Raw genomic sequence first — 25,740 nt, 5'->3', positions numbered from 1 at the left:
TGGGTTCGCTCTTACGGTGCTTGATCCCAGTGACAAAAGGGGAACCGACACGTATGTATCGTTGCTACTAAGGATAAAACGATGGGGTCTATATCTACATAGATAGATCTTGTCTACATCATGGCATCGTTCTTATTGCATTACTCCGTTTCTCCATGAACTTAATACACTAGATGCATGTTGGATAGCGGTCGATGTGTGGAGTAATAGTAGGAGATGTAGGCAGGAGTTGGTCTACTAATCTTGGACGTGATGCCTATGTAATGATCATTGCCTGGATATCGTCATGAGTATTTGAAGTTCTATCAATTGCCCAACGGTAATTTGTTTACCCATCGTTTGCTATTTTTCTCGAGAGAAGCCACTAGTGAAAGCTACGGCCCCCGGGTCTCTTTCTCATATTATTTGCCTTTGCGATCTATTTTATTTGCCTTTTATTTTCAGATCTATTAAACCAAAAATACAAAAATACCTTGCTGCAATTTATTTTATTTGGCGTTCTATCTATCAATATTTACAACTCTCTCACGTCCGTTTGCCCATCTTGAGGCGCCGTTGCCCAAAAGGGATTGACAACCCCTTTTACATGTCGGGTTGCGAGTAGTTGTTATTTGTGTTGTTTATGTTGTGTTGCTTGGTTCTCCTACTGGTTCGATAACCTTGGTTTCATATATGAGGGAAATACCTACCGCCGCTATGCTGCATTATCTCTTCCTCTTTGGGGAATACCGATGTAGCTTCAAGTGACATCATCTTCCTCCATGACTGTTTTAAAAACAACAAAAAACAGATTTGATTAGCATGCCTGGATAGCAGTAAAGCAGCACTGATAATCAAAATCTTACCCATTCAATGGGGTTGTACATGGAATAACCCTCTCGGCAGTTCAGGCGGAGGAAGTCTTCTTTTCCCCCTTATATAGATGGGTTTTTTATTTCTGTGCCTCTGGTTCCTTAGCTCTACTCATTCATCCCCACTCTGTTAACTTTTGCTCACTTTTCCCCACTCCCTTGCCCGAAACCCTTAGAACAGGTTACAACGAATGTTGCCGCCGGGTCAATGCCTTTGACCGTTAAGTCTGATGAGTGGGACCGCGTAGGTCCAAGTACACCTTTGATCGTTACCTGTATAGTTGTTTCACATGCTGGCCGTACAGGTATTCGTATACATGGGCGCATGCAACTAACCGCGGTCGTGGGGTAGCACGTGTCCATGGGACATGCCTGAAACGTCCCATCATATAAATAGGGGCAACCACCTCCATGGCCCCCTACCATTTTCCCCCAAATCCCCTCCCAGCAGCATCGTCTTCCTCTTCCCCATTGGCGTCGTCTCGCTCTCCTCCACTGCCTCAACCGCACCGTCTCGCTCTCCCCACCACATCCTCTTCCTCACCTTCATCGCCTTCACCCGGAGATGGCCTAAGCCCATGGCGACGTCGACGCAGCGGCCGGAGGTGTGGTCGAGCTGTAGGGTGCGGTGACCGCGGATGTCGACGGTGTCCACGGCGGCGCGGGGAAACTCGCAATCACTGCGGATGTGGAGAAGGAGGTGGCGGGCTCCACCTCAGTGCTGCAGAAGGTGACGGCATCGAGCGGTGCAGTCAATCCCGATACCCATGATGCGCAGCCTGGCGAGGAGCGGGAGGTATTTGCACTTGCTTTGCTTTAGGATATTAGCTTGTAGAGTTAGTTGGATTGGTTAGATTGTGGATTCATACCGTAGTTCAGATGGTTAGAGTAGTTGGTTTGACGGATGGGCCGGGGTTTTCTGTATTGGGGGGATGGGGGTTTTTGTACTAGGGTTTGTTGGATAAATTCATTGCAAAAATGCTAGATAGATCTGTTTATTAGATGTGCTTCAATGCTACATAGATGTATGCTTATTAGATTTTCTTTTAATGCTCACGGATTGGGGTTTTTAATGCTACAAACATGTATACTTATTAGATTGGGAGATTGGGTCCCTGTTAGATTTGTTTTTGAATGCTACTCAGATTGGGGTTTTGAATGTCATATGCCCAAATGGAATCCATTGGTTAAGAAGTTATTTGGTTGATTAGTATATAAACTTGTCCACAATATGTAGTTATATTAGCTCTGTTCTTGAATGTGTGTGCATGACCAATGATCAATGTGTTATTTGAATGTTGAAAGCACAAGTGCTCCCTGGGTGATTTTGATAATTAATGACAACATATATCTTGTTGGACTAATACTTTTACCTAGCATGTTTTAGACAAGTTCAACAAATTAAGTGGCATGGACTAAAGGATGTGGAACCCCTTCAAAATGCTAAGGACAAAGTATTGGATCAAGCTTCAAGATCAAGACTCTACATTTTCTATTTTAGTGATCCAAGATCACACTGAGTCTATAGGAAAAGCCAATACTATCAAGGAGGGATGAGGTGTTGCTTAATGGCTTGCTTGCTCAAAGTGCTTAGTGATATGCTCCAAAACCCTCAACTACCTTCCCACATCCACATATGACCTAAACCAAAAGTCCAACTTGGACCCACCGATTCTTTCTATCCGGAGCCACCGAGTTCAGTTGACATAGCCACTGCCAGAAACCCTAATCAGTTCGATCTCACCAATGGGATCTCGGTCTCACCGAGATGGGCTTGCAAACTCTCTATTACCTACTACAATATTTGCGGTCCCACCGAGATATGCAATCGGCCCCACCGAGTTTGCTTGGCCGACTCTCTGTTTCACTTATTACCCAAATCGGTCCCACCAAGTTTGAGTAATCGGTCAAACCGAGTTTTGGTTTTACCCTAACCCTAGCACATCGGTCCCACCGAGTTGATCTAGTCGGTCCCACCGAAAACCCTAACGGTCACTAGGTTTGCCAAATCGGTCCGACCGAGTTTCTCAATTCGGTCTCACCGAGATTGGTAAATTGTGTGTAATGGTTAGTTTTTGTGTGGAGGCTATATACCCCTCCACCCACTCTTCATTCGTTGAGAGAGCCATCAGAACTTACCTACACTTCCAATACACATTTTTTGAGAGAGAGAACCACCTACTCATGTGTTGAGGCCAAGATATTCCATTCCCACCATATGAATCTTGATCTCTAGCCTTCCCCAAGTTGCTTTCCACTCAAATCTTCTTTCCACCAAATTCATATCCTGTGAGAGAGAGTTGAGTGTTGGGGAGACTATCATTTGAAGCACAAGAGCAAGGAGTTCATCATCAACACACCATTTGTTACTTCTTGGAGAGTGGTGTCTCCTAGATTGGCTAGGTGTCACTTGGGAGCCTCCGACAAAGATTTTGGAGTTGAACCAAGGAGTTTGTAAGGGCAAGGAGATCGCCTACTTCGTGAAGATCTACCGCTAGTGAGGCAAGTCCTTCGTGGGCGATGGCCATGATGGGATAGAGAAGGTTGCTTCTTCGTGGACCCTTCGTGGGTGGAGCCCTCCGTGGACTGGCACAACCGTTACCCTTCATGGGTTGAAGTCTCCATCAACGTGGACGTACGATAGCACCACCTATCAGAACCACGACAAAAACATCCATGTCTCCAATTGCGTTTGAATTCTCCAAACCCTTCCCCTTACATTCTTGCAAGTTGCATGCTTTACTTTCCGCTGCTCATATACTCTTTGCATGCTTGCTTGATATGTATTGTGTTTGTTAAACTTGTGCCTAAACTCCACTTCAACTTAAAGAAATTAAAAACTGCAACTTTTAGCACTTAGTGTCTAATCACCCCCCCCCCTCTAGACACCTCTTCTCGATCCTTTCAATTGGTATCAGAGCATTGGTCTCCATTGCCTTGGTTTAAACACCATTGGAGGAAGATGGATGTGTCTACTTTGGGGAGTCTTAGACATAGAGTGCCTATTCTTGATGGAGAATATTTTCATGAGTGGAAAAATGAAATGCTTGAGATTTTCAATGAATATCACTTGAACAAGTATATTGCTAGTCCTTGTGCACCTCATGTTAATCCCATGCATCCTACCCTTGATGAGTCAGTTGACATGATTCGCAATCTTAGAACTGTTAATATTATCACTGGAGGCTTGCCTAGAAACTTGATCAGATGTTTGCCTACTCTTAAGTGTGCCTACACCATATGGAAATTCTTGAGGAACTCTTTCCAAATTATTCCTTGACAGATCTAGATGAAATCCTCCATAAGTCTATTGCCTTGATTAAGATGAGTTCCAATGATCCCAAATTTGGTGACTGCTTATTTGAGCTTACTAATCTTACTAGTGCCAAAGGAGATGTTGGAATCATTAGCAATATCATTTCCAGAGCTATTAGAATTCATAAAGATAACTATAGAAATGATCATTTATCTAATGAATTACCCTCTCTAGGAATTGATCAACCACAAGATGATGTTGAACATGGATACTCTGATGAGGATGATGATGATAATGACTATGATCTCGATGATGCGATGAGACACTTTGGTCTTATGGCAAATCTTCGCAGCTACATGGCTGGAGGAAAGGAATGGCTCCTTGATAGTGGATGTACTAATCATATGACCGGAGATAAAGACATGTTTCGTGAGCTTGCTGAAAACGACGTCCCTCGAAAGTATGTCACTTTTGGTGATAATTCAAAGGGTAAGGTGGTTGGCCTTGGTAAGGTGGCCATCTCACATGATAGATCCATACAAAATGCCATGCTCGTTGAATCTCTTGGCTACAACTTACTTTCAGTATCTAGACTTGCTGATTTCGGTTTCAATGTCCTATTTACTGAAGTAGACTGCCAAGTGTTTTGTAGAGATAATCATAAAATGGTCTTTACCGGTATACGTAGAGGAGATCTTTACATTGTTGATTTCACTAAAAAGGCTCAACCTAAAACTTGCTTAATTGCTAAATCTTCTAAAGGCTGGTTGTGGCATAGAAGGCTAGGCCATGTGGGCATGTGAAACCTTGACAAACTCATTAAAGGAAATCATATCCTTGGTGTTAACAATGTCATATTTGACAAGGATAGACTTCGTAGTGCTTGTCAAGCAGGGAAACAAGTTGGAGGAAGTCATTGCGCTAAGAACATCATGACCACAAGAAGACCACTCGAGCTACTTCACATGGATCTTTTTGGTCCAAATGCCTACAAGAGTCTCGGTGGTAACTCATTTGGTCTAGTCATAGTTGATGATTTTTCAAGATTTATGTGGGTGTTCTTTCTTGATGACAAACCGTAGGTCCAAAAGATCTTCAAAAACTTTGCTAGGAAGGCCCAAAATCAATTTGACGTAAAGATCAAGAAGGTTCGGAGCGACAACGGAACGGAGTTCAAGAACGCAAATGTAGACACCTTTCTTGACGAAGAAGGGATTACACATGAGTTCTCGGCTACGTACACACCTCAACAAAATGGAGTCGTTGAGAGGAAGAACCAGACTCTCATCGAGATGGCAAGAACGATGCTTGATGAGTACAAGACGTCAAAACACTTTTGGGCGGAAGCGGTTGGGACAGCTTGTCATGCAACAAATCGCTTGTATCTTCACAAGCTACTCGGCAAGACGGCATACGAGCTCCTCATCGGTAACAAGCCCCAAGTTGGATACTTTCGAGTATTCGGCTCAAAGTGCTACATTCTTGATAAGCATCATTGTTATAAATTTGCTCCTAAGTCTCATGAAGGTTTCCTACTTGGTTATGGCTCAAACTCTCACACATACCGTGTCTACAACAATTTCACCCGAAAGGTTGAACAAACGGTAGATGTGAAGTTTGATGAATCTAACGGCTCGCAAGTAGAGGAATTGCCAATTGATGTAGGAGACAAAGATCCCTCAGAAGCAATCCAAGACTTTTCTGTTGGCAAGATTCGTCCAATGGAGATAAAGGAGAGTACCTCGTCCGTCCAAGTGGAAGCTTCTACCTCACGACAAGGTGAACCAAGAGTTGATACGGAAGCATCCATGAGTGGGACACACCAAGATGAAGAAAACGAGGAAGTGCACCAAGACGAACGTCAACAACCTCCTTCCCCATCATGACAAGAGAACGACAACGCTAACAATGAAGAAGGCCAAGAAGAAGAACAAGATGAAGAAGATGTTCAACCAAGACCCAAGCAAAAGCTTTCACGAGTTCGAGCAAGAATTGCTAAAGATCATCCCGTGGAGCAAATCTACAATGATATCCAAACCAGGAGAATCACTCGCTCAAAAACTCGTTTAGTTAAATTTTGTGAACACTATTCATTCATCTCTCGCATTGAACCTATGAAGGTTGAAGAAGCATTGGAAGATCCGGATTGGATAAACGCTATGCATGAAGAGCTACACAACTTTGAGAGAAATCAAGTGTGGACATTGGTTGAAAAGCCCGACAACAACCACAACATCATTGGTACCAAATGGGTGTTTCGCAACAAGCAAGATGAAGATGGACAAGTGGTTCGCAACAAAGCATGTCTAGTCGCCCAAGGCTACACACAAGTCGAAGGTATGGACTATGGTGAGACATATGCTCCCGTTGCTAGACTTGAGTCCATTCGCATTTTACTTGCCTATGATAATCACCATGATATCACTTTGTACCAAATGGACATTAAAAGTGCTTTTCTAAATGGTGAAATTGAGGAGGAAGTTTATGTTAAGCAACCTCCCGGCTTTATCAATCCTAAGAAACCTAATCATGTCTACAAACTTCACAAAGCCCTTTATGGTCTCAAACAAGCTCCTAGAGCATGGTATAAATGCTTGACCAAGTTCCTTATTGAAAAAGGCTTTGAAATTGGAAAAATAGATTCTACTCTTTTTACTAAAAGGGTTAATGGAGAACTATTTGTATGCCAAATTTATGTCGATGATATTATATTTGGATCAACTAACCCTCATTTTAGTGAAAAGTTTGGGAAGCTGATGTCGGAGAAGTTTGAGATGTCTATGATGAGTGAACTCAAATTCTTTCTTGGCTTGCAAATCAAGCAAACTAAGGAAGGCACCTTTGTCTCTCAAATGAAGTACACCAAGGACTTATTCAAAAAGTTCAATATGCAAGAATGCAAAGGTATGACTACACCCATGCCTACTAGTGGACATCTTGATTTGACCAAAGATGGTGAACCGGTTGATCAAAAAGTTTACCGCTCTATGATTGGTTCATTGTTATATCTATGTGCTTCACGTCCCGATATCATGCTAAGTGTGTGCATGTGTGCACGATATCAAGCTGCTCCTAAGGAATGTCATCTTAAGGCCGTGAAGAGGATAGTGAGATACTTAATACATACACCAAATTTTGGCATTTGGTATCCAAAGAGGGCTTCCTTTGATCTTGTTGGCTACTCTGTCTCGGACTATGCCGGTGACAAGGTTAATAGAAAGTCCACTTCGGGTACTTGTCAATTCCTTGGTAGATCTCTTGTGTCTTGGTCTTCCAAGAGGCAAAACTCGGTATCCTTATCCACCGCTGAAGCGGAATACATTACCGCTGGTTCATGTTGTGCTCAATTACTTTGGATGACCCAAACTCTTAAAGATTATGGGATATATGTGAAACATGTTCCATTACTTTGTGACAATGAAAGTGCTATCAAGATTGCTCACAATCCCGTGCAACACTCTCGAACTAAGCATATTGAAGTTCGTCATCATTTCATTCGAGATCATGTTGCTAAGGGTGACATAAACCTTAAGCATGTTCGCACCGATAAGCAATTAGTGGACATATTCACTAAACCACTTGATGAGAAAGTGTTTTGCAGGTTAAGAGGTGAATTGAACATCATTGATGCTTCAAACTTGGAGTAGGAACTCCATTGGATACATGCAAGACTTGAGCTTACGACTAATCACTTGATATTTCTCCTATGATGATTATCTTGTGTCTTGAAAATTTGCATCTTGCATGTTATCTAACCCTTGTAGGTACTTGGATGAATCTAATTCTATGAGATTGCAACTCACTCACATCTTGAGCAATCTCTACATCACCAAGTCTCTACACAATGGTGGTTGATGACAAGGAAGCATGAAACCTTTCAAACATATCCTTCGACAAATTCCATGTTGAGTTTCATTATTGTCATTTTGGATACACAAGTGATCTTCCTTGTGAAAACAAACCCATGTAGGTAGATAAACTCAAAATCCAAAGGGTGCTCCCAACTCTTGATGGGCTACATCAACCCTGAGCAACCCACACAAGTTCAACTACATGATCAAGATCAACACCGCCACCCAAGGTATGTTATTCCATCTTAGAGTAGCTTTACTCCAAGTCATGAGTCAAAGCAACTTGACAAGATGTGAATACATCAAGATACTTAAACGAAAAATGGTAACCCCATTTTGAGCTTAAACGATGAGTACGACCTATGATCAAGTGATCTCACTTGACTCCTAAGTCAATGTACTCTAACATAGGTGACTTTGTCACCGCCCAACTCTAGATGAAGTTCTCTTATGTTCTTTTATGTGTTCTTGCATTTGTCTCATGCATATTTGTTTCCCCTTCCAAAAAAACTTCATCTAGATCTTTTAGTTTCTTTTCTTTGTTCTTTGTTCTTTGTTCTGCATTTTCTGCATCCAATTCATTGCAAATCTTTGTGAGATCTTATTTGTTCAGTGAGCTGAGGTGACAAGTGTTTTTCTCTGTGATGAACTCGGTCCCACCGGTTTCATGTCTCTGGTCTAGCCGAAGATTTTCGTAGCAACCGAAGCATACAACTCTGTGACACCGATTTCACTACAGGAAAAACATTTTGCCATTTATTCTTGATCCAGCTCCACTCAATGAATCTTGTCCTCTGCAAGCATCACATTTACCATAATGCTTTGTACTGTGATTCAAGGACTGAACCCATTCACAACAAATTCCAGATGACCCTTCTTGGAAATTGATGTCAAAGGGGGAGAGAGAGGTCACATCAAAGCTTAATCATATCTCTAGGGGGAGGGAATACTCCAGGAAAGAGTAATCTTCGAGGATCCCAGATGCTTGATGTTTAAGAGGAGAGATGCCACATGTCTTCTTGGGGGAAAGACATGTTCATATGTGCTTATTTGCATTAGCTCTGTTTTTCTGTTCCCTATCTTCTCCCAGTATCCCATGCTAGATTCAGGGGGATCAAGACTTCCAAGGGAAAAGAAAATTCTTAAATTCATTGCATATCCTTCTCTTTGGGGACATGTCAATATCTATCGTGGTACTCTGTACTCACTCTACATGTCATCCCAGTGTTGGTACTCTTGTGGTTCCTTTTGTTTGCTCCAGCTAGTGGGTGCATCTGTGTTATCTAACCTTGTTTACGCAGGCTCATCCCATCCTAGCCAACTCAAGACCACAAGGTAAGTATATGCATCATAATCATGTGTATGAGAAATTCTTGCTGATGTACATACTGTTTGCAAGAAGGACTCATGGGCATGAAGGTACATTTCCCATATTCATATCTTTTGCCCTGATGCATATAGCCAAGATACATGTAACACATTGCCTACTCTGTCATGTTTATGCTCTCACATGCTTCTATATTCCATATTCACATGATTGAATACATGTAGGGAGAGCCTATGTTTGTTACATGTCTTTCCAAAGCTTTACTTGCTATTCTCTATATCTTTATCTAATAGCTTTGATGTATGTTGTCATCAATTACCAAAAAGGGGGACATTGAAAGCACAAGTGCTCCCTGGATGATTTTGATAATTAATGACAACATATCTCTTATTGGACTAATACTTTTACCTAGCATGTTTCACACAAGTTCAACAAATTAAGTGGCATGGACTAAAGGATGTGGAACCCCTTCAAAATGCTAAGGACAAAGGATTGGCTCAACCTTCAAGATCAAGACTCTACATTTTCTATTTTAATAATCCAAGATCACATTGAGTCTATAGGAAAAGCCAATACTATCAAGGAGGGATGAGGTGTTGCTTAATGGCTTGCTTGTTCAAAGTGCTTAGTGTTATGCTCCAAAACCCTCAACTACCTTCCCACATCCACATATGACCTAAACCAAAAGTCCAACTCGGCCCCACCGATTATTTCTATCCGGAGCCACCGAGTTCAGTTGACATAGCCACTGCCAAAAACCCTAATCAGTTCGGTCTCACCGATGGGATCTCGGTCTCACCGAGATGGGCTTGCGAACTCTTTGTTACCTACTGCAATATTTTCGGTCCCACCGAGATATGCAATCGGCCCCACCGAGTTTGCTTGGCCAACTCTCTGTTTCACTTATTACCCAAATCGGTCCCACCGAGTTTGAGTAATTGGTCAAACCGAGTTTTGGTTTTACCCTAACCCTAGCACATCGGTCCCACCGAGTTGATCTAGTCGGTCCCACTGAAAACCCTAACAGTCACTAGGTTTGCCAAATCGGTCCGACTGAGTTTCTCAATTCAGTCTCACCGAGATTGGTAAATTGTGTGTAACAGTTAGTTTTTGTGTGGAGGCTATATATACCCCTCCACCCACTCTTCATTCGTTGAGAGAGCCATCAGAACATACCTACACTTCTAATACACATTTTCTGAGAGAGAACCACCTACTCATGTGTTGAGGCCAAGATATTCCATTCCCACCATATGAATCTTGATCTCTAGCCTTCCCCAAGTTGCTTTCCACTCAAATCTTCTTTCCACCAAATTCATATCCTGTGAGAGAGAGTTGAGTGTTGGGGATACTATCATTTGAAGCACAAGAGCAAGGAGTTCATCATCAACACACCATTTGTTACTTCTTGGAGAGTGGTGTCTCCTAGATTGGCTAGGTGTCACTTGGGAGCCTCCGACAAAGATTGTGGAGTTGAACCAAGGAGTTTGTAAGGGCAAGGAGATCGCCTACTTCGTGAAAATCTACCGCTAGTGAGGCAAGTCCTTCGTGGGCGATGGCCATGATGGGATAGAGAAGGTTGCTTCTTCGTGGACCCTTCATGGGTGGAGCCCTCCGTGGACTCGCGCAACCGTTACCCTTCGTGGGTTGAAGTCTCCATCAACGTGGATGTACGATAACACCACCTATCGGAACCACGACAAAAACATCCGTGTCTCCAATTGCGTTTGAATTCTCCAAACCCTTCCCCTTACATTCTTGCAAGTTGCATGCTTTACTTTCTGCTGCTCATATACTCTTTGCATGCTTGCTTGATATGTATTGTGTTTGTTAAACTTGTGCCTAAACTCCACTTCAACTTAAAGAAATTAAAAACTACAACTTTTAGCACTTAGTGTCTAATCACCCCCCTCTAGACACCTCTTCTCGATCCTTTCAAATGTCATATTGGGGTTTTGAATGCCATATGTATTATATTAGATTTTTTTAAATGCTGCTCGGGTTGGGGTTTTTAATGTCATATTGGGAGTATATTAGCCCTATGATCAATGTGTCATATGTCCATATCTAAATTTTCAATTGGCTACTAGTGATGGATGTATTGTATATTCAGGAGGATGATGGTTGGGGGGAGGGAAGAGGAAGCTGGCCGACTACGACCCGTACGATCCAGAGTTTAGTGACGATGAAGAATATGAGGTAAGCCTATCCCTTGTTCATTTAGTTCCTTTGACATGGTGTATATGTATATGAATCTATAATGTATTAATGCAATTCATCCATGTGTGCAGTATGATTCAGGAGATGATGTGGACAAGGGAAACATCGCGTCCTTCAAAGCCAAGGAGGTGGAGAAGATCAAGGCCAAGGGAGTTGCTTCCTTCTACAACCACAAGATCAAGAAGTGGCACTGCCCCTACTGCACCACCAATCCAAAGCCAAAGGATGGCCGCTTCGATCACCTTGTATCTCATGCAGAGGATGTAGCGATCCGCGGGGAGTGCTACATGATCAGGGGCCAGCATGCTACGCTCGCGAAGGCCCTGACTCCGGCATGAAGTGATGTGATGATGTTGTGATGATGTGAACTTAATCTTAATCTTTTAAGTTACTTTTGGTTCGGTTACTTTTGGTAAACTTAATGTGGCTGTTTATGGTGTGAACTGAATCTATGGTGATGCTAGTAATGTATTATTCTATCTATATTTGTCTGTCATTATATTTGCCTGTGGTGTATGGTTAGTTCTGTTTAGATGTTGTGAACTATGAGTTTAGGTGTTGCAATTGGCAAACACATTTTGTTTCGGTGTTGCTTCACTGATTAGACATGTTGTTTCAGTGTTGCTTCACTGATCACTTCAGTGTTTCTTCACTGTTCACACATGTTGTTTCAGTGTTGCTTCACTGATCACACATGCATGATTTTTCCCACCAGTAAATTATCTATGTATGTTTGTGTAAATTCAAGAAAATGCAAAAAAAATTAGGCAAGCTATCTATGTTTGTGTACGAGATCATGTGTGCAAAATTTGAGGTGATTTAGAGGTCAAAGAAATTTGAATTTGAGAAATGTGCTCCAAATGAGCTCTCAGGCTAGGGTAAATAGCCCATTTGTAATCAAGTTTTTTGGACCTACTCTAGATGAGCCAAATGTTTTTTTATTAACACCTATTCAATCTATATAGTGTAGATTCGAAGTCTCACTATTTTTTGAATTAATCTTCATATTTTTACATTTTCTTTTGAAAAATATGCTTTAATATACAAATGTTAAAAACACGTTTAAAATATCAAAATGGAAAACTAAGTTTAGATCCTTTTTATTCACTTTGAAATAAAGCTTTGATGATTCTTTTAATTTTTTTAATTTCTCAAAACAGAAGATAACCCTACCTCATCTCCTTGAACTCTATGAAATCTTATAGGTGATAGCTTATATGTGTGAAGGTTTTCTCATGAAAATGACCATAGACCAAGTTTATGCTTTTTGATTGGTAACATGTCACATAAGACAACATTGTGCGTAGGTTTCATATTTTTTGATTTTTTCAAATTAATGGTGCTCATTTGACCTCAATCGTGCCAGCTAGGCTTTTTTCATGAAAATGACCATAGACCAAGTTTAGTATTTTTCCTCGTTAGTATGTCTTATAAAACGACGAACGACAAAGGTTTCATATTTTTTTCGATTTTTTTTAAATTAGTTATGCTCAATCAAAGCTTTTGTAACCCCGTTGACCAGCTCAAAACCCCTCTAAACCCAGCGGGGTTTCGCCTAACCCTTGCTCTGAACGTCCGCCATCCGATCATACCCTGGCGCCAAGCGACAGCCCTCAGATGTGGTCTTCTAGAAGGATTCGGTGGGCAAGCTGCGTGCAGGGTCCAGGCCGTTGGATCACAAGGATGGCTCCGCATCGTTGGATCATGGGGCGATCCGCGAGAGGCGATCCTGTTGGTTGTGCTCGGCTGCTCGCCCACCATTGACGCCGTGAAAAAAAACGTTGTTGTTGGGCCCAAAAGGAAACCAAGCTCTGGTTGGGCCATCGAATTGCGTCATTTTTTTGTGAACGTGTTGGCTCTTTTTTTGCATCCTTTGAAATTACACAACAATTGGCATTGTATAGAAAATTTAGTTCTTTTTGTTCTATACAAATGCAAAATGACCAAATTTACAAGGGCTAAATTTATTTTTATCATGCAAAATGGCCACAAACTATTAAAAAATGGGTCATTTTGCATTTGTATAATGGCCACAAGCCCTCTATCTTTTTTATCATGCAAAATGACCAAATTTTTAAGGGCCAAATTTATTATATGTATCATGCAAAATGGCCACAAGCCCTTCAAAAATTGTCCCTTTTGTTCATATAATATATATGACCATGGATTCCCACGCATGCAATTAGCTTCCTTTTCTTCTTCTTTTCAAACCACCATTTCCCACGCGTGTACACTCCCGATGCTGTGGTGGGTTTGACAAACGGGCTACTAACTTCACATTTGACCCCGTTATAGCCACAGCCAAATAACACGTAGCACTACGGCTATTTAAGCCACACTCTGCCTCTGCCATCTCCCACCCTCTGCCTCTGCCATCCCTCATCCATCTGCCCTTCTTGCTCTTCGACCCCTTCTCCTTCTTCCGCACATCCCTCGGCCATGCAGTACACTGGACCAACCTACCGCTTCCCACCCACCGTGCCGGAGAGGCTCTACCCTACCAGCGTGTACGTTGATCGCACACTAGGTGTGTGGGCAATATCAAGGCTGAGGACCGCAAGGAACTTCACCAAGTTCTTCCTCGCGTCCGACTACCACCACCTCCCAAGGGGATCTCCAACGATGTTCCGCGTCGAGGAGGTCATCCAAAACCGGGTAGTGGTTGCTCTCCTTGCCCACTTCACCAACACATTCGACGCCATCTACCTCCTCGGTCGGGTGTTTTGGTGTGGCTCTGAGTTCATCGCTTTCACCACCCACAACAAGTTCACGGAGTACACCAACATCTTCCCCACCGCGGCACGCATGCACACTCTTCCGTACCCCATCGACAAGACCCCGGAGGAGCAATGAAAAGGGCGCCCGGAGGAGGAGCGAGGTGGAGAAGGAGGTGCCCCGGAGGAGGTTCAAAACCCTCTATGATTTTTTAGTCTATGTTATGTTAAGTTGTAACTGAACTATGCTGGAGTTGCTATGGGCTTGTTGGCTTAAGTATTCTATCTATTCTATTATTAAGTTCTTCCTAGTTTGAACTATGTGATCGTGCTATGGGCTTGTTGGCCCTATCTACATATTGGGACTACATATTTGTTGATTGTCTTCTTATAGAGCTCGACTTGTTAGTAGGGTTCCCTTGTTAGTAACCACCTAGTGCATGCAAGAAAGCTTTGTTAGTAGGGATGAATGAGTAGAGCTAAGCAAGGGAGTGGCCCTTTTTTTACACAAGCCACAAATATGTAGCCACCTAGCTAGAAGAGATGAACCAGCGACAGTGACCGTCGCTGCATCCGTGGTGGCTGGCGTGCAAGAAAGCTGCTCGGTCAGTGCATCGTGGCGGACGCATCGGCGCATGCAGGCTCGGTCGGTGCATCGTGGGATCGTGGCATCGGTGCATGCAGGCTCGATCGACGCATGCAGGCAGGCTTTGCTGGGTGCATGCATAGCAGGCTTCTGTCCTGGCGGCGCGCATGGACGTTTAATGCAAGGGACGACCCAGAAACCACGACCCAATGGTCGAACAGCGACACCACCCAACGCGGCCCCACTTTTCAGGTCGAACAGACGACATAGTCCAGCATGGCCCCACTAGTCAGAGTTAACGGTCAAGCCTTTGACCCGACGGCAACATCCATTGTGCCAGTTATGATGGTTTCTGGCAAGGGAGTGGGAAAAATTGAGCAAAAGTTAAGAGCGCAGGGATGAATGAGTAGAGCTAAGGAACCAGGGGCACAGATGTAAAAATCCCTATCTAGACCAGCCAGGATCATTGTCAGTTCGGCTGGGGTGTCCAGACCCTTAAGCCTATAACGAGATGTGTCGTCTTCTCCATTATAGCACCATAAAGGAGTTACTTTGGACTGAAGTGGGTGGACACATCATTTTATTGCAATGGCCATGACTTCGATTATTGAGAGCTCGAAATGAGCTAGTAATCTGACCTTGCTAACCAACCTTTTTATTTCCACATTGTCTTCCTCCTTGGGGCTGCGGGGACGCCAAATGAAGCATTTCTTTAGAGAAGCACTAGAAAATTTAGGGAGGCCGCGCCGAACTGGGTCCAGAAGTGGGTCATCATCGATATAAAACCACTCCGAAGGCCATTCAGGAGATACCTCTTTGGGAGTTACAATAGGATAGCCTGATCCGGCTATGCGCCATACTTCGGCGTCGCCCACTTCAAATATAGAGCCCCCTCGATGGCGGGGGATGAGGCAAAAGAACTTCCTCCATAGTTTGAAATGGGCCTCACAGCCCAGAAACAGTTCGCAGAGAGCAATGAAGCCTGCGATATGCAGAATCGAACCAGGGGTAAGGTTGTGCAGTTGGATGTCGTAAAACTCCAACAGACCCCTAAGGAAGGGATGGAGTGGAAATCCTATGCGCTGCAAGAGGAACGAAACAAAGCACACCCTCTCCTCCTTATTGGGGTTAGGGATATTTTCAACCAGTACATCGTTGCCAATCGAAGCCAATCCCGCTTGTACAAGGACTAGATCTGCGAGGGGGAGATATCCTTGCGTCTGGAGAAGGAGGCGCATATTATTGTTGATCTAACAAAAAGCTCATATTACCTTGTCTTCTCCCATGTATTGAATGCTTGCAGATTCCAGCTTAGTCCAATGCACGTGCACTATTATTATTATCCACACTATTCGGTCGTGCAAGTGAAAGGCAATAATGACGATATATGATGAGCTGGTTGAGATGAGAAAAACTGGTATGAACTCAACCTCTCTTGTTTTTGTAAATATGATTAGTTCATCATTTCTGATTCAGCCTATTATAAATGAAACATGTTTCCAATGACAATTAGAGATTATAGTTGCTTATGACATGCTTAATTAGCTAGGAGTTTATAATGGTTTACCTTGCGTGCCAACATGCTATTAAAATGGTTGTGATGTGGTATGATGGGGTGGTATCCTCCTTTGAACGATTCGAGTGGCTTGACTTGGCACATGTTCACGCATGTAGTTGAAACAAAATCAACATAGCCTCTACGATATTTATGTTCATGGTGAATTATATCCTACTCATGCTTGCATTCAGTGTTGATTAATTTTAATGCATGTTCATGACTGTTGTCGCTCTCTAGCTGGTCGCTTGCCAGTCTCTTTCTAGCCTTCATTTGTACTAAGCGGGAATACTGCTTGTGCATCCAATTCCATAAACCCCAAAGTTATTCCATATGAGTCCACCATACCTACCTATATACGGTATCTACCTGCCGTTCCAAGTAAATTTGTATATGCCAAACTCTAAACCTTCAAATAAACATTCTGTTTTGTATGCTCGAATAGCTCATGTATCAACTAGGGTTGTCTGTATCTTCCATGCTAGGCGGGTTATTCTCAAGAGGAGTGGACTCCACTCCTCATTCACGAGAAAATGGCTGGTCACCGGGATGCCCAGTCCCATGCTCAAATCAAATCAAAATAATTGCAAACAAAACTCCCCCAGGATTGTTGTTAGTTGGAGGCACCCGTTGTTTCGGGCAAGCCATGGATTGATACTTGTTGGTGGTGGGGGAGTATAAACTTTACCATTCTGCTTGGGAACCGCCTATAATGTGTGTAGCATGAAAGATATCAAGATCTCTCGGTTGTTATGTTGACAATGAAAGTATACCGCTCAAAATATTATTCATCTCTATTTCAAAATTGAGCTCTGGCACCTGTACAAATCCCTGCTTCCCTCTGCGAAGGGCCTATCTATTTAATTTTATGCTGAGTCATCATCCTCTTATTAAAAAGCACCAGTTAGGGAGCACCGCGTCATTTGCATGTCTTATTGTTAGTTTACATTGAGTATGACTTGACTAGGTCTCTTTTACCATGAATTATAATGTCTAGTCAGTCATTGATCTTTAAATGTGCTCTGCATTTATGTTTTGCGGTCTCAAAAAGGGCTAGCGAGATACCACCTTGTTATATCATATTATGATTGTTTTGAGAAAGTGTTGTCATCCGAGATATATTATTATTGCTCGCTAGTTGATTATGCCATTGATATGAGTAAACATGAGACCTAAATGCTATTTTGAATATGGTTAGTTCATAATCTTTGCTGAAAACTTGAATGTTGGCTTTACATATTTACAACAACAAGAGCAAACAGAGTTTGTAAAAGTTTTTCTTTATCACTTTCAGTTTATCAACTGAAGTTCTTGAGGACAAGTAAAGGTTTAAGCTTGGGGGAGTTGATACGTCTCCGTCATATCTACTTTTCCAAACACTTTTGCCCTTATTTTGGACTCTAACTTGCACGATTTGAATGGAACTAACCTGGACTGACGCTGTTTTCAGCAGAATTGGCATGGTGTTATTTTGGTGCGGAAATAAAAGTTCTTGGAATGACCTGAAAATCAACGGAGATTATTTTTGGAATATATAAAAATACTGGTGAAAAGATCCACGTCATGGGTCCCACACCCTATCCATGAGGGTGGGGGCGTGCCTACCCCCCTGGGCGCGCCCCCTGCCTCGTGGGCCCCCTGACGCTCCACCGACGTCCATCTTGACTTCATATATTCACTTCCGGGGAAAAAATCAGAGAGAAGGATTCATCGCGTTTTACGATATGGAGCCGCCGCCAAGCCCTAAACTCTCTCAGGAGGGCTGATCTGGAGTCCGTTCAGGGCTCCGAAGAGGGGAATCCGTCGCCATCACCATCATCAACCTTCCTCCATCACCAATTTCATGATGCTCACTGCCGTGCGTGAGTAATTCCATCGTAGGCTTGCTGGACGGTGATGGGTTGGATGAGGTTTATCATGTAATCGAGTTAGTTTTGTTAGGGTTTGATCCCTGGTATCCATTATGTTTTGAGATTGATGTTGCTATGACTTTGCTATGCTTAATGCTTGTCACTAGGGCCCGAGTGCCATGATTTCAGATCTGAACCTATTATGTTTTCATGAATATATGTGAGTTTGTGATCCTATCTTGCAAGTCTATAGTCACCTATTACTCCCTCCGTTCGGAATTACTTGTCTCGAAAATGGATGTATCTAGAACTAAAATACGTCTAGATACATCCATTTCTACGACAAGTAATTCCGAACGGAGGGAGTATGTGTTATGATCCGTTAACCCCGAAGTGACAATAATCGGGACACTTACCGGTGATGACCGTAGTTTGAGGAGTTCATGTATTCACTATGTGTTAATGCTTTGGTCCGGTACTCTATTAAAAGGAGGCCTTAATATCCCTTAGTTTCCAATAGGACCCCGCTGCCACGGGAGGGTAGAACAAAAGATGTCATGCAAGTTCTTTTCCATAAGCATGTATTATATTCGGAATACATGCCTATATTACATTGATGAATTGGAGCTAGTTCTGTGTCGTCCTATATATGAATATTTACCTCTCGACCATTCCGAGACCCCTCATCATGTCTGTGATCTCATTCGGGACTCCGAACAACATTCGGTCACCAAATCACATAACTCATATATTACAAATCGTCATCAAACGTTAGGCGTGCGGACCCTACGGGTTCCAGAATTATGTAGACATGACCGAGACACATCTCCAGTCAATAACCAATAGCGGAACCTGGATGCTCATATTGGTTCCCACATATTCTACGAAGATCTTTATCGGTCGTACCGTAATGACAACATACGTTATTCCCTTTGTCATCGGTATGTTACTTGCCCAAGATTCGATCGTCGGTATCTTCATACCTAGTTCAATCTCGTTACCGGCAAGTCTCTTTAATTGTTTTATAATGCATCATCCTGCAACTAACTCATTAGTCACATTGCTTGCAAGGCTTATCATGATGTGCATTACCGAGAGGGCCCGGGATACCTCTCTGGTACTCGGAGTGACAAATCATAATCTCGATCTATGCCAACCCAACAAACACCTTCGGAGATACCTGTAGAGCATATTTATAACCACCCAATTACGTTGTGACGTTTGATAGCACACAAGGTACTCCTCCGGTATTCGGGAGTTGCATAATCTCATAGTCGAAGGAATATGTATTTAACATGAAGAAAGCAATAGCAATAAAATTGAACGATTGTTATGCTAAGCTAACGGATGGGTCTTGTCCATCACATCATTCTCCTAATGTGATCCCATTATCAAATGACAACTCATGTCCATGGTTGGGAAACCTTAACCATCTTTGATCAACGAGCTAGTCAAGTAGAGGCTCACTAGGGACACAGTGTTTGTCTATGTATTCACACATGTATTTAGGTTTCCGATGAATACAATTCTAGCCTGATTAATAAACATTTATCATGAATAAGGAAATATAAAGTAACAACTTTATTATTGCCTCCAGGGCATATTTCCTTCAGGTTAGGCTACCTCCAATGGCAACCCCCAAAAACCACGCGCATCCGTCCGCGAATAAGGGGGGCCAGTCCGCGGACACGGATGCGGGAGGTAGGCATCCAACGCTAGCCACATACATTTCCACAACAAGTCACCGGACGAAATTCGTGCAAACACGGCTGGATTTCATGCAGACGTGACGGATTTCATATGAAAAACCAGATTTTCATATAAACATGACAAATTTCAGTGCATTTACATCAACTGTCCTAGTCTGGCTCTAAAGGTATAATTAATACCCACCGGACTGCCGGGAGCTCCGGAGGTATATGCTTCAGCACAAAGGATGGCTCGCTTCCCCGCCACTCATCGGAGTGGAACCCCCGGTTGATGCTTCAGCGGGAGGGGAAGGCGGCGCCTCCACTTCCATGAAGCCCATGTGGATCGATGGAGGTCCTTGAAAGAGAAGATCCGGGCAAGACATCGGCTGTGTACGTCGGTGTAGCGGTGGTGCCCTTTGTGGGACCCAAGCGGCGGCGGACTCCTGTGTTCTACTTCTCCTTGGTGATGGCAGCGGACGCGGAGGCGTCGGCTACTGACTCGTCGCTCTCCGCGCACATGGCTTCTGTGTCTGCCTGCATGGCGCGATCGTAGGCACGGGAGGTGCGTTCGCATGCATGAGAGGCGCAGTTGCAGCACGAGAGGCGTGCCCGCAGACACGGGAGGCACGGTCGTCGACGACAACGATGACGCCCGTGCCGTCGTGCTCCCCGCCATGTTGGCGTCGAGCAACTGGCCACTGCTCATCGAGTGGGCCTAGAGCAGCGAGTTGTTGAACCATGCGGCGGCTTGGGGCGGCAACTTGCTCCGTCAGGTGAGGCATAGGAGGTGGGGCAGCGAACTGCCTCGCTCGTATCCGGCCGGCTCAGCGGGCCACCCAGTCGGCTTGTATGCCTGAGAATTGCTCTTTGGAAGCCATCGAAAGAGTGGCGGAGGAGGAAATTGGGGGAGCGGCGGAGGGGCGTGGTTCTTGCCCGGCGTCTGCCCTCATTTAAATAGAGGGCAGACGATAGGAGATCGTCCGGCGTTGTGTTTAATGCCGGCCCATTCATGAACGAACGTGTCACCAGAGTAGGTTTCTCGGGTTCCACGCGGGGTTAATGAGACTGTATGAATGCGGCAAGGAGGCATGTTCATCCGGGCGTCAGGCGGCGCCCTCGGCCGGCACGCTGCTTCAATGGCCGAGGCAGTGAGAGGTCGCGTCCGGACTGGGCGGTCGTCAATGCGGAGCGGCGCGCACTACAACGGCCTGAATGTGGGCAGCTGGCGCCGGGCGGGAGCGCACGGGGGAGGGGGTGAGGTTTTTTGGTGGGTCAGGGCGATCAGAAACGGGATTGGGAGCGGTCCGGGCTCCCCCACTTTTGTCCTCGATTTGGGAAAGAAATCGCGTCTAGACCGTTTCATGAACCGATATAGGTCGGCGTTGGATGGCTTCCGTGATAAGTCGGTCTTGGAGATGCCCTTGCATGAGGGGGGGACTGAACTTGTTTGGTGTTCTCTGTGGATTGCTTAGGTTTGTATAGCATGTTTCTATTTTCCTTGGTTTGGATTTGGCCGTCGGCTGGTCTGAATCTTATCTGAACATCATGGTTTCTATGCAAATGGAACAGGGGAGCCGAACACTGATGGTTTCAGAGAAGAAAGCTGCTCGCAGAACGGATACACTGCCCATCAGTGCATCACCACGGCGCTTGCTGCAAATTTAGCGGGAATCGTTTCCCTCCGTCGGCGAAACCAAAATCTCGCGCACGAGCCTCTGCAGCGCGGCGCACGACGAGCCGCCCTCGCCGACGGCCTCCCTGCACGCGGCGCTCGTCTCCGCGGCCGTCCTCCTCGCTTTCCTCCCCTCCTCCGACGCGCCGCCCATCAGGCTCCGCACCGCTCGCTCCAGCTCGGCCGCCTCCACGAAGAATCCCTTCCTTCGGTCCATCTCCAGCGCGACCGCCGCGCCCACGCCGGCCACGAGCTCGAACGCGTTCAGGTGCTGCTCCCCGTACAACGGCCACGGGATCATCGGCACGCCGGACCACAGGCTCTCCAGGATGGAGTTCCACCCGCAGTGCGTCACGAAGCCGCCCACGGCGGCGTGGGACAGGATCTCCCTCTGCGGCGCCCACGCCGGCCACACCAGCCCCCTCCCCGCAGTCGCCTCCAGGAACCCCTCCGGGAGCACCTCGTCCAGGTCCGCGTCCGTCGGGAGCCGCGTGCCGGCGACGGGCGGGCCTCGTAGCACCCACAGGAAGCGGTGGCCGCTGCGCTCCAGGCCGGCGGCTACCTCCCTCACCTGTGCCGCGTCGAGGGACCCCATGCTCCCGAAGCAGAGGAAAACCACCGAAGCCGGCGGCTGCGCGTCGAGCCACCGCACGCACTCGTGCGGCTGCTGGTCGTCCGTCGAACCGAACCAGGCAACCGGGCCGATCGCGTGTAGCGCCGGAGCAGGGCGTCCGGGTACGCACTGGCCGTCCGCGATCGCCGCGAGAATCGAGCTTTCGAGCTCGACTGAGGTGTTCACTATGACGCCCCTGGCTTCCATGAAGCGGCGGCCGTGGTACTCAAACCAGTCGTAGCTCTGGATCTTCGCTTTCACAAGGCATGCCGGCATGTAAGACGGCGGCACCGGCGGCAGCCCGGGCACGTCCACCGTGCTCTCCATCGCCTCAAACCCGGCACCCGTCAGATCCTCGCGGAGCGCCGGCAGGCGCAGCATGAGCGCCAGGAACGCGGCGGGGGAGGCAAAGTACACGTACGCCGGCACGGTGAGCTCGTGGAGAACGTCGAATAGGGCAGTTAAGAAGAGGTCGACGACGACCGCGGCCACCCGGGACGACGGCCCCAGGCGCGCGATGGCCGCCTTGACGTGGGGCGCGTGGAGCTGGACGTACCGGGACGCGAATTCAACAGGGTCCACGCAGCCGGTGGGGTGCTCGACGGCGGGGAGCTGGAGGAAGCGGATGTCGAGGCCGGAAGCTGCCTCCCGGCGCACGTGGCCCTGGACCTCGGACGCCATTGCTTCGGATGGCGCGTGCATGACGAGCACGGTCAGCGTGAAGGCGCCCCGGCCGGTGGCGAGAAGCCTCTTGCCGGCTTCGAGCGCGGACATGAAGTGGCCGGATCCCCAGCTCGGGACGAGGACCACGGTTGGCCGAGACGTCATTGATGGACTGGAGTGGACACAATGGCACTTGGAATCTTGGTCAGCAGTGGCGAGCTCTGCGTTGGACAAGTTGGACGGATCCTCTTGAGGCGATCACGCCAGGCCCTATGTTATGCGACAAATTGGGGTGCTAGTGCTACCCTGGCTTTGGTCGCATCCAAATCGCATCAGCTTTGCCACCGAAAGGTACAGCCTGCCGAATACGTCGCCTCTTCGAAAAATAACAAATGAGCATACGCAACGCCATATGTATATAGCAAAACTAAGGATTCTCCATTCTCGCTGTCATCGTACTAGTATGAATAAGCTAAGGACTTCCGAATGAAAAAATGAAAGATCATGGCCGGGCAAGGACCGCTTCAAAACATTTCCCTTTAGAAGATGTTAAAGAACTTCCACTCAAAAAAAGAGAAGAAGAAGAAGATGTCAAAGAACTGACGTTAGATTTTTTTTTTTTGAGTTTTGCCTGGGTATTTTTACATCTCCCAGCGAACGCCCATAATTGCCATGTGAAAACAGATAAAATTGCTACAAGATTTGTCATGCTCTAAAACGAAAATTGACATATAGTGTGAAGATTGGCAGAAAATTGCAAAGCTGTGCAGAATAATGGTCATCCGTTGGATCGGGATCTGGCAGCCCTAGGCGTTCGCTGGGATTGCTTAAAAATGGACGTTCACTGGTTAGTGATGTCTTTTTCTTTTCATCTAGAAGGATTAACGTTCTCCGCAGTTTTATCTTATAGTGTTTAAATGAGCTTATCCTCATGCACGGGGCGTCCCGTTCTCACGGAGTTGTACCATGCCCATGGGAGGGCGTCTAGTGAAGTGTCGTTTGAGTCCAACAGCTAACTTTTGGGGGTTGGCTATTTAAGGGTCATTCTTCCACGTCGCTTTTACGGGCTTTACGGGCAAATCTTACATGTGTTCTATCATTATTCTGAGCCACAAACCAACTCCAGCAAGTCCTTGTCTCTTCTAAGTGAGGTGGGTGGGTGGGGGTTATGGATGGATCTTGGAGCCGTTTGTTGACCTTCATTATTTCCCTCTCTTCAATCTCATATTTTCTTGAGTTGCTTCTTGTGAGATTGATACAGTGAGTTGAGCATACATTACTTGACCTTGCTTTGTATTTGTTGCATTGATTTGAGCTATCCGCATCGATTTATTTGATTGAGAGCCCGCGAGTTTATTACGCTTGGAGGTCATCAATTCCTAGACGGTTTGGTGGTGTTGAGTTGGTGATTTCTTGGAGAAGTTTGTGAAGAGGCCTTGGTGGTCTTATGAAGTGGGTTGGAGCTTGCCATCTCCGGAGTGAAGGAAGAAGCTAACCATAGTGGATGAGACCTTTCCATTGGGAAGGCTCATCCATTGGGAGTGATCAAAGGGAGAATAAGGCGAGCCATTTGGTGACGCTCCGGAGCTTTGACTTCGGCACCTCTCTAACAGAGTGTAGAGTATCAATGGATACTTGAACTCGGGAAAACATCGATTGTCCCTTGTTCCCTTTACTTTATGCAATTCATACTTGCTCATATTAATGTATCTTATGCTAGTTTGAATTGCTTAGTTGTATTTTTTCATTCCACATTGTGATATAGTTTGTGCTTGCTAATTTACTTTAAGTGCCTATCTCATTGAGCATAGACTGTTGATGCACTTAGTTGAGCCGAGCATATTAGGATTTTGTGCTTGAAAAATATCTGTTCAGTTTAATTCCGCATTAGAATAAAACCGATCTGGTTTTAAAACGCCTATTCACCCCCTCCCTCTAGGTGACATCTAGGTCCTTTCAAAATCATTTTTATGTATTATTGTTGACGTTATCCTTGAGATGAGTAAGCAAGAAGCTAAGGATTTGTTGAACTTCAATCTTCCTTTGTGTCCGACTGAAGAGATTTATTATGGAAGTCTTCTTATCATGGCTATTTTTTGCGGAAAATAGGGAGATTTCATAACTCAAGGTGGCTTTTCAGCCGTACACAAGTTTACAACTTCGTCTGTGCCTGTACCAAATCAAATGGCAGTATGGGGTGTACTACGCCTGTAGGCTGCGAGGCTATGACTAACTTTATTTTGAGTGTGCCTAATATGCATAATTGAAATCTCCCGTGGGTCCTCTAACATCAATGACTGGATGTCTCGCACAAGTGTCCTGTATCTCGAGCGGTCCCCATGACTCACGTTTAACATCGAGACTGCCTGAGCATAGTCCAACTCAATGGCAATGGGTAAGACAGTGCGGTGAAGAGCAAGATCAAGGCCTTCCTTACACGCCATAACCTCTGCCTCTAGTCCATCATCGCATGTGGTGATTTGTCTGCATGCAGTAAAAGAATAGCGCCGGTATCATCTCAAAGCACCATTCCACCACCAGCCGCCCTTGTTTCCTTGATATATAACTTTCATCGGTATTTAATTTCGTTCATCCATGGGCAGGCGGTGACCAGAGAATCTCCTCTTGCTTGTTTCCTGCATGTTGCATGTCGTAGCTGCTCTTGCTAGCTAGTACGTGCACCACTATTTTGCCTTTCTCAATGTTCCTCGAGGAATGTTGTTGAATTCACAAGAGAGAGTTTATATACCCCTAGGAAGTGTCGTGATGCTTCTGTTGGAGGGGCTAGCTTCCCACGCGTGAGTTCATTACGAACGTACCACACGTGCCACATGGTCATCGGCACCACCATCCGAATATTTTCCATGAACGGCTCGAGCAGGGTAAAAAGC

At 45.3% G+C, this 25,740-nt stretch overlaps 1 protein-coding gene across 1 annotated transcript; it reads right to left on the bottom strand.

The window, feature by feature from the left end:
* Positions 1-21,433: 21,433 nt before the first annotated feature.
* LOC123185125 (anthocyanidin 3-O-glucosyltransferase 2-like) lies at positions 21,434-23,105 on the bottom strand. Its single transcript, XM_044597112.1, has one exon. It carries the CDS (start codon positions 23,012-23,014, stop codon positions 21,563-21,565), a length of 1,452 nt encoding a protein of 483 aa, XP_044453047.1. The 5' UTR covers positions 23,015-23,105; the 3' UTR covers positions 21,434-21,562.
* Positions 23,106-25,740: the final 2,635 nt, after the last annotated feature.

The sequence above is a fragment of the Triticum aestivum genome, chromosome 2A (genome assembly GCF_018294505.1).
Source record: "Triticum aestivum cultivar Chinese Spring chromosome 2A, IWGSC CS RefSeq v2.1, whole genome shotgun sequence".
Taxonomy (NCBI): domain Eukaryota; kingdom Viridiplantae; phylum Streptophyta; class Magnoliopsida; order Poales; family Poaceae; genus Triticum; species Triticum aestivum.
This window is presented reverse-complemented; position numbering and strand designations above follow the sequence as displayed.

Coding starts and splice junctions, on each gene's coding strand:
- LOC123185125 (XM_044597112.1), bottom strand. CDS start 23,014: ATGACGTCTCGGCCAACCGTGGTCCTCGTCCCGAGCTGGGGATCCGGC.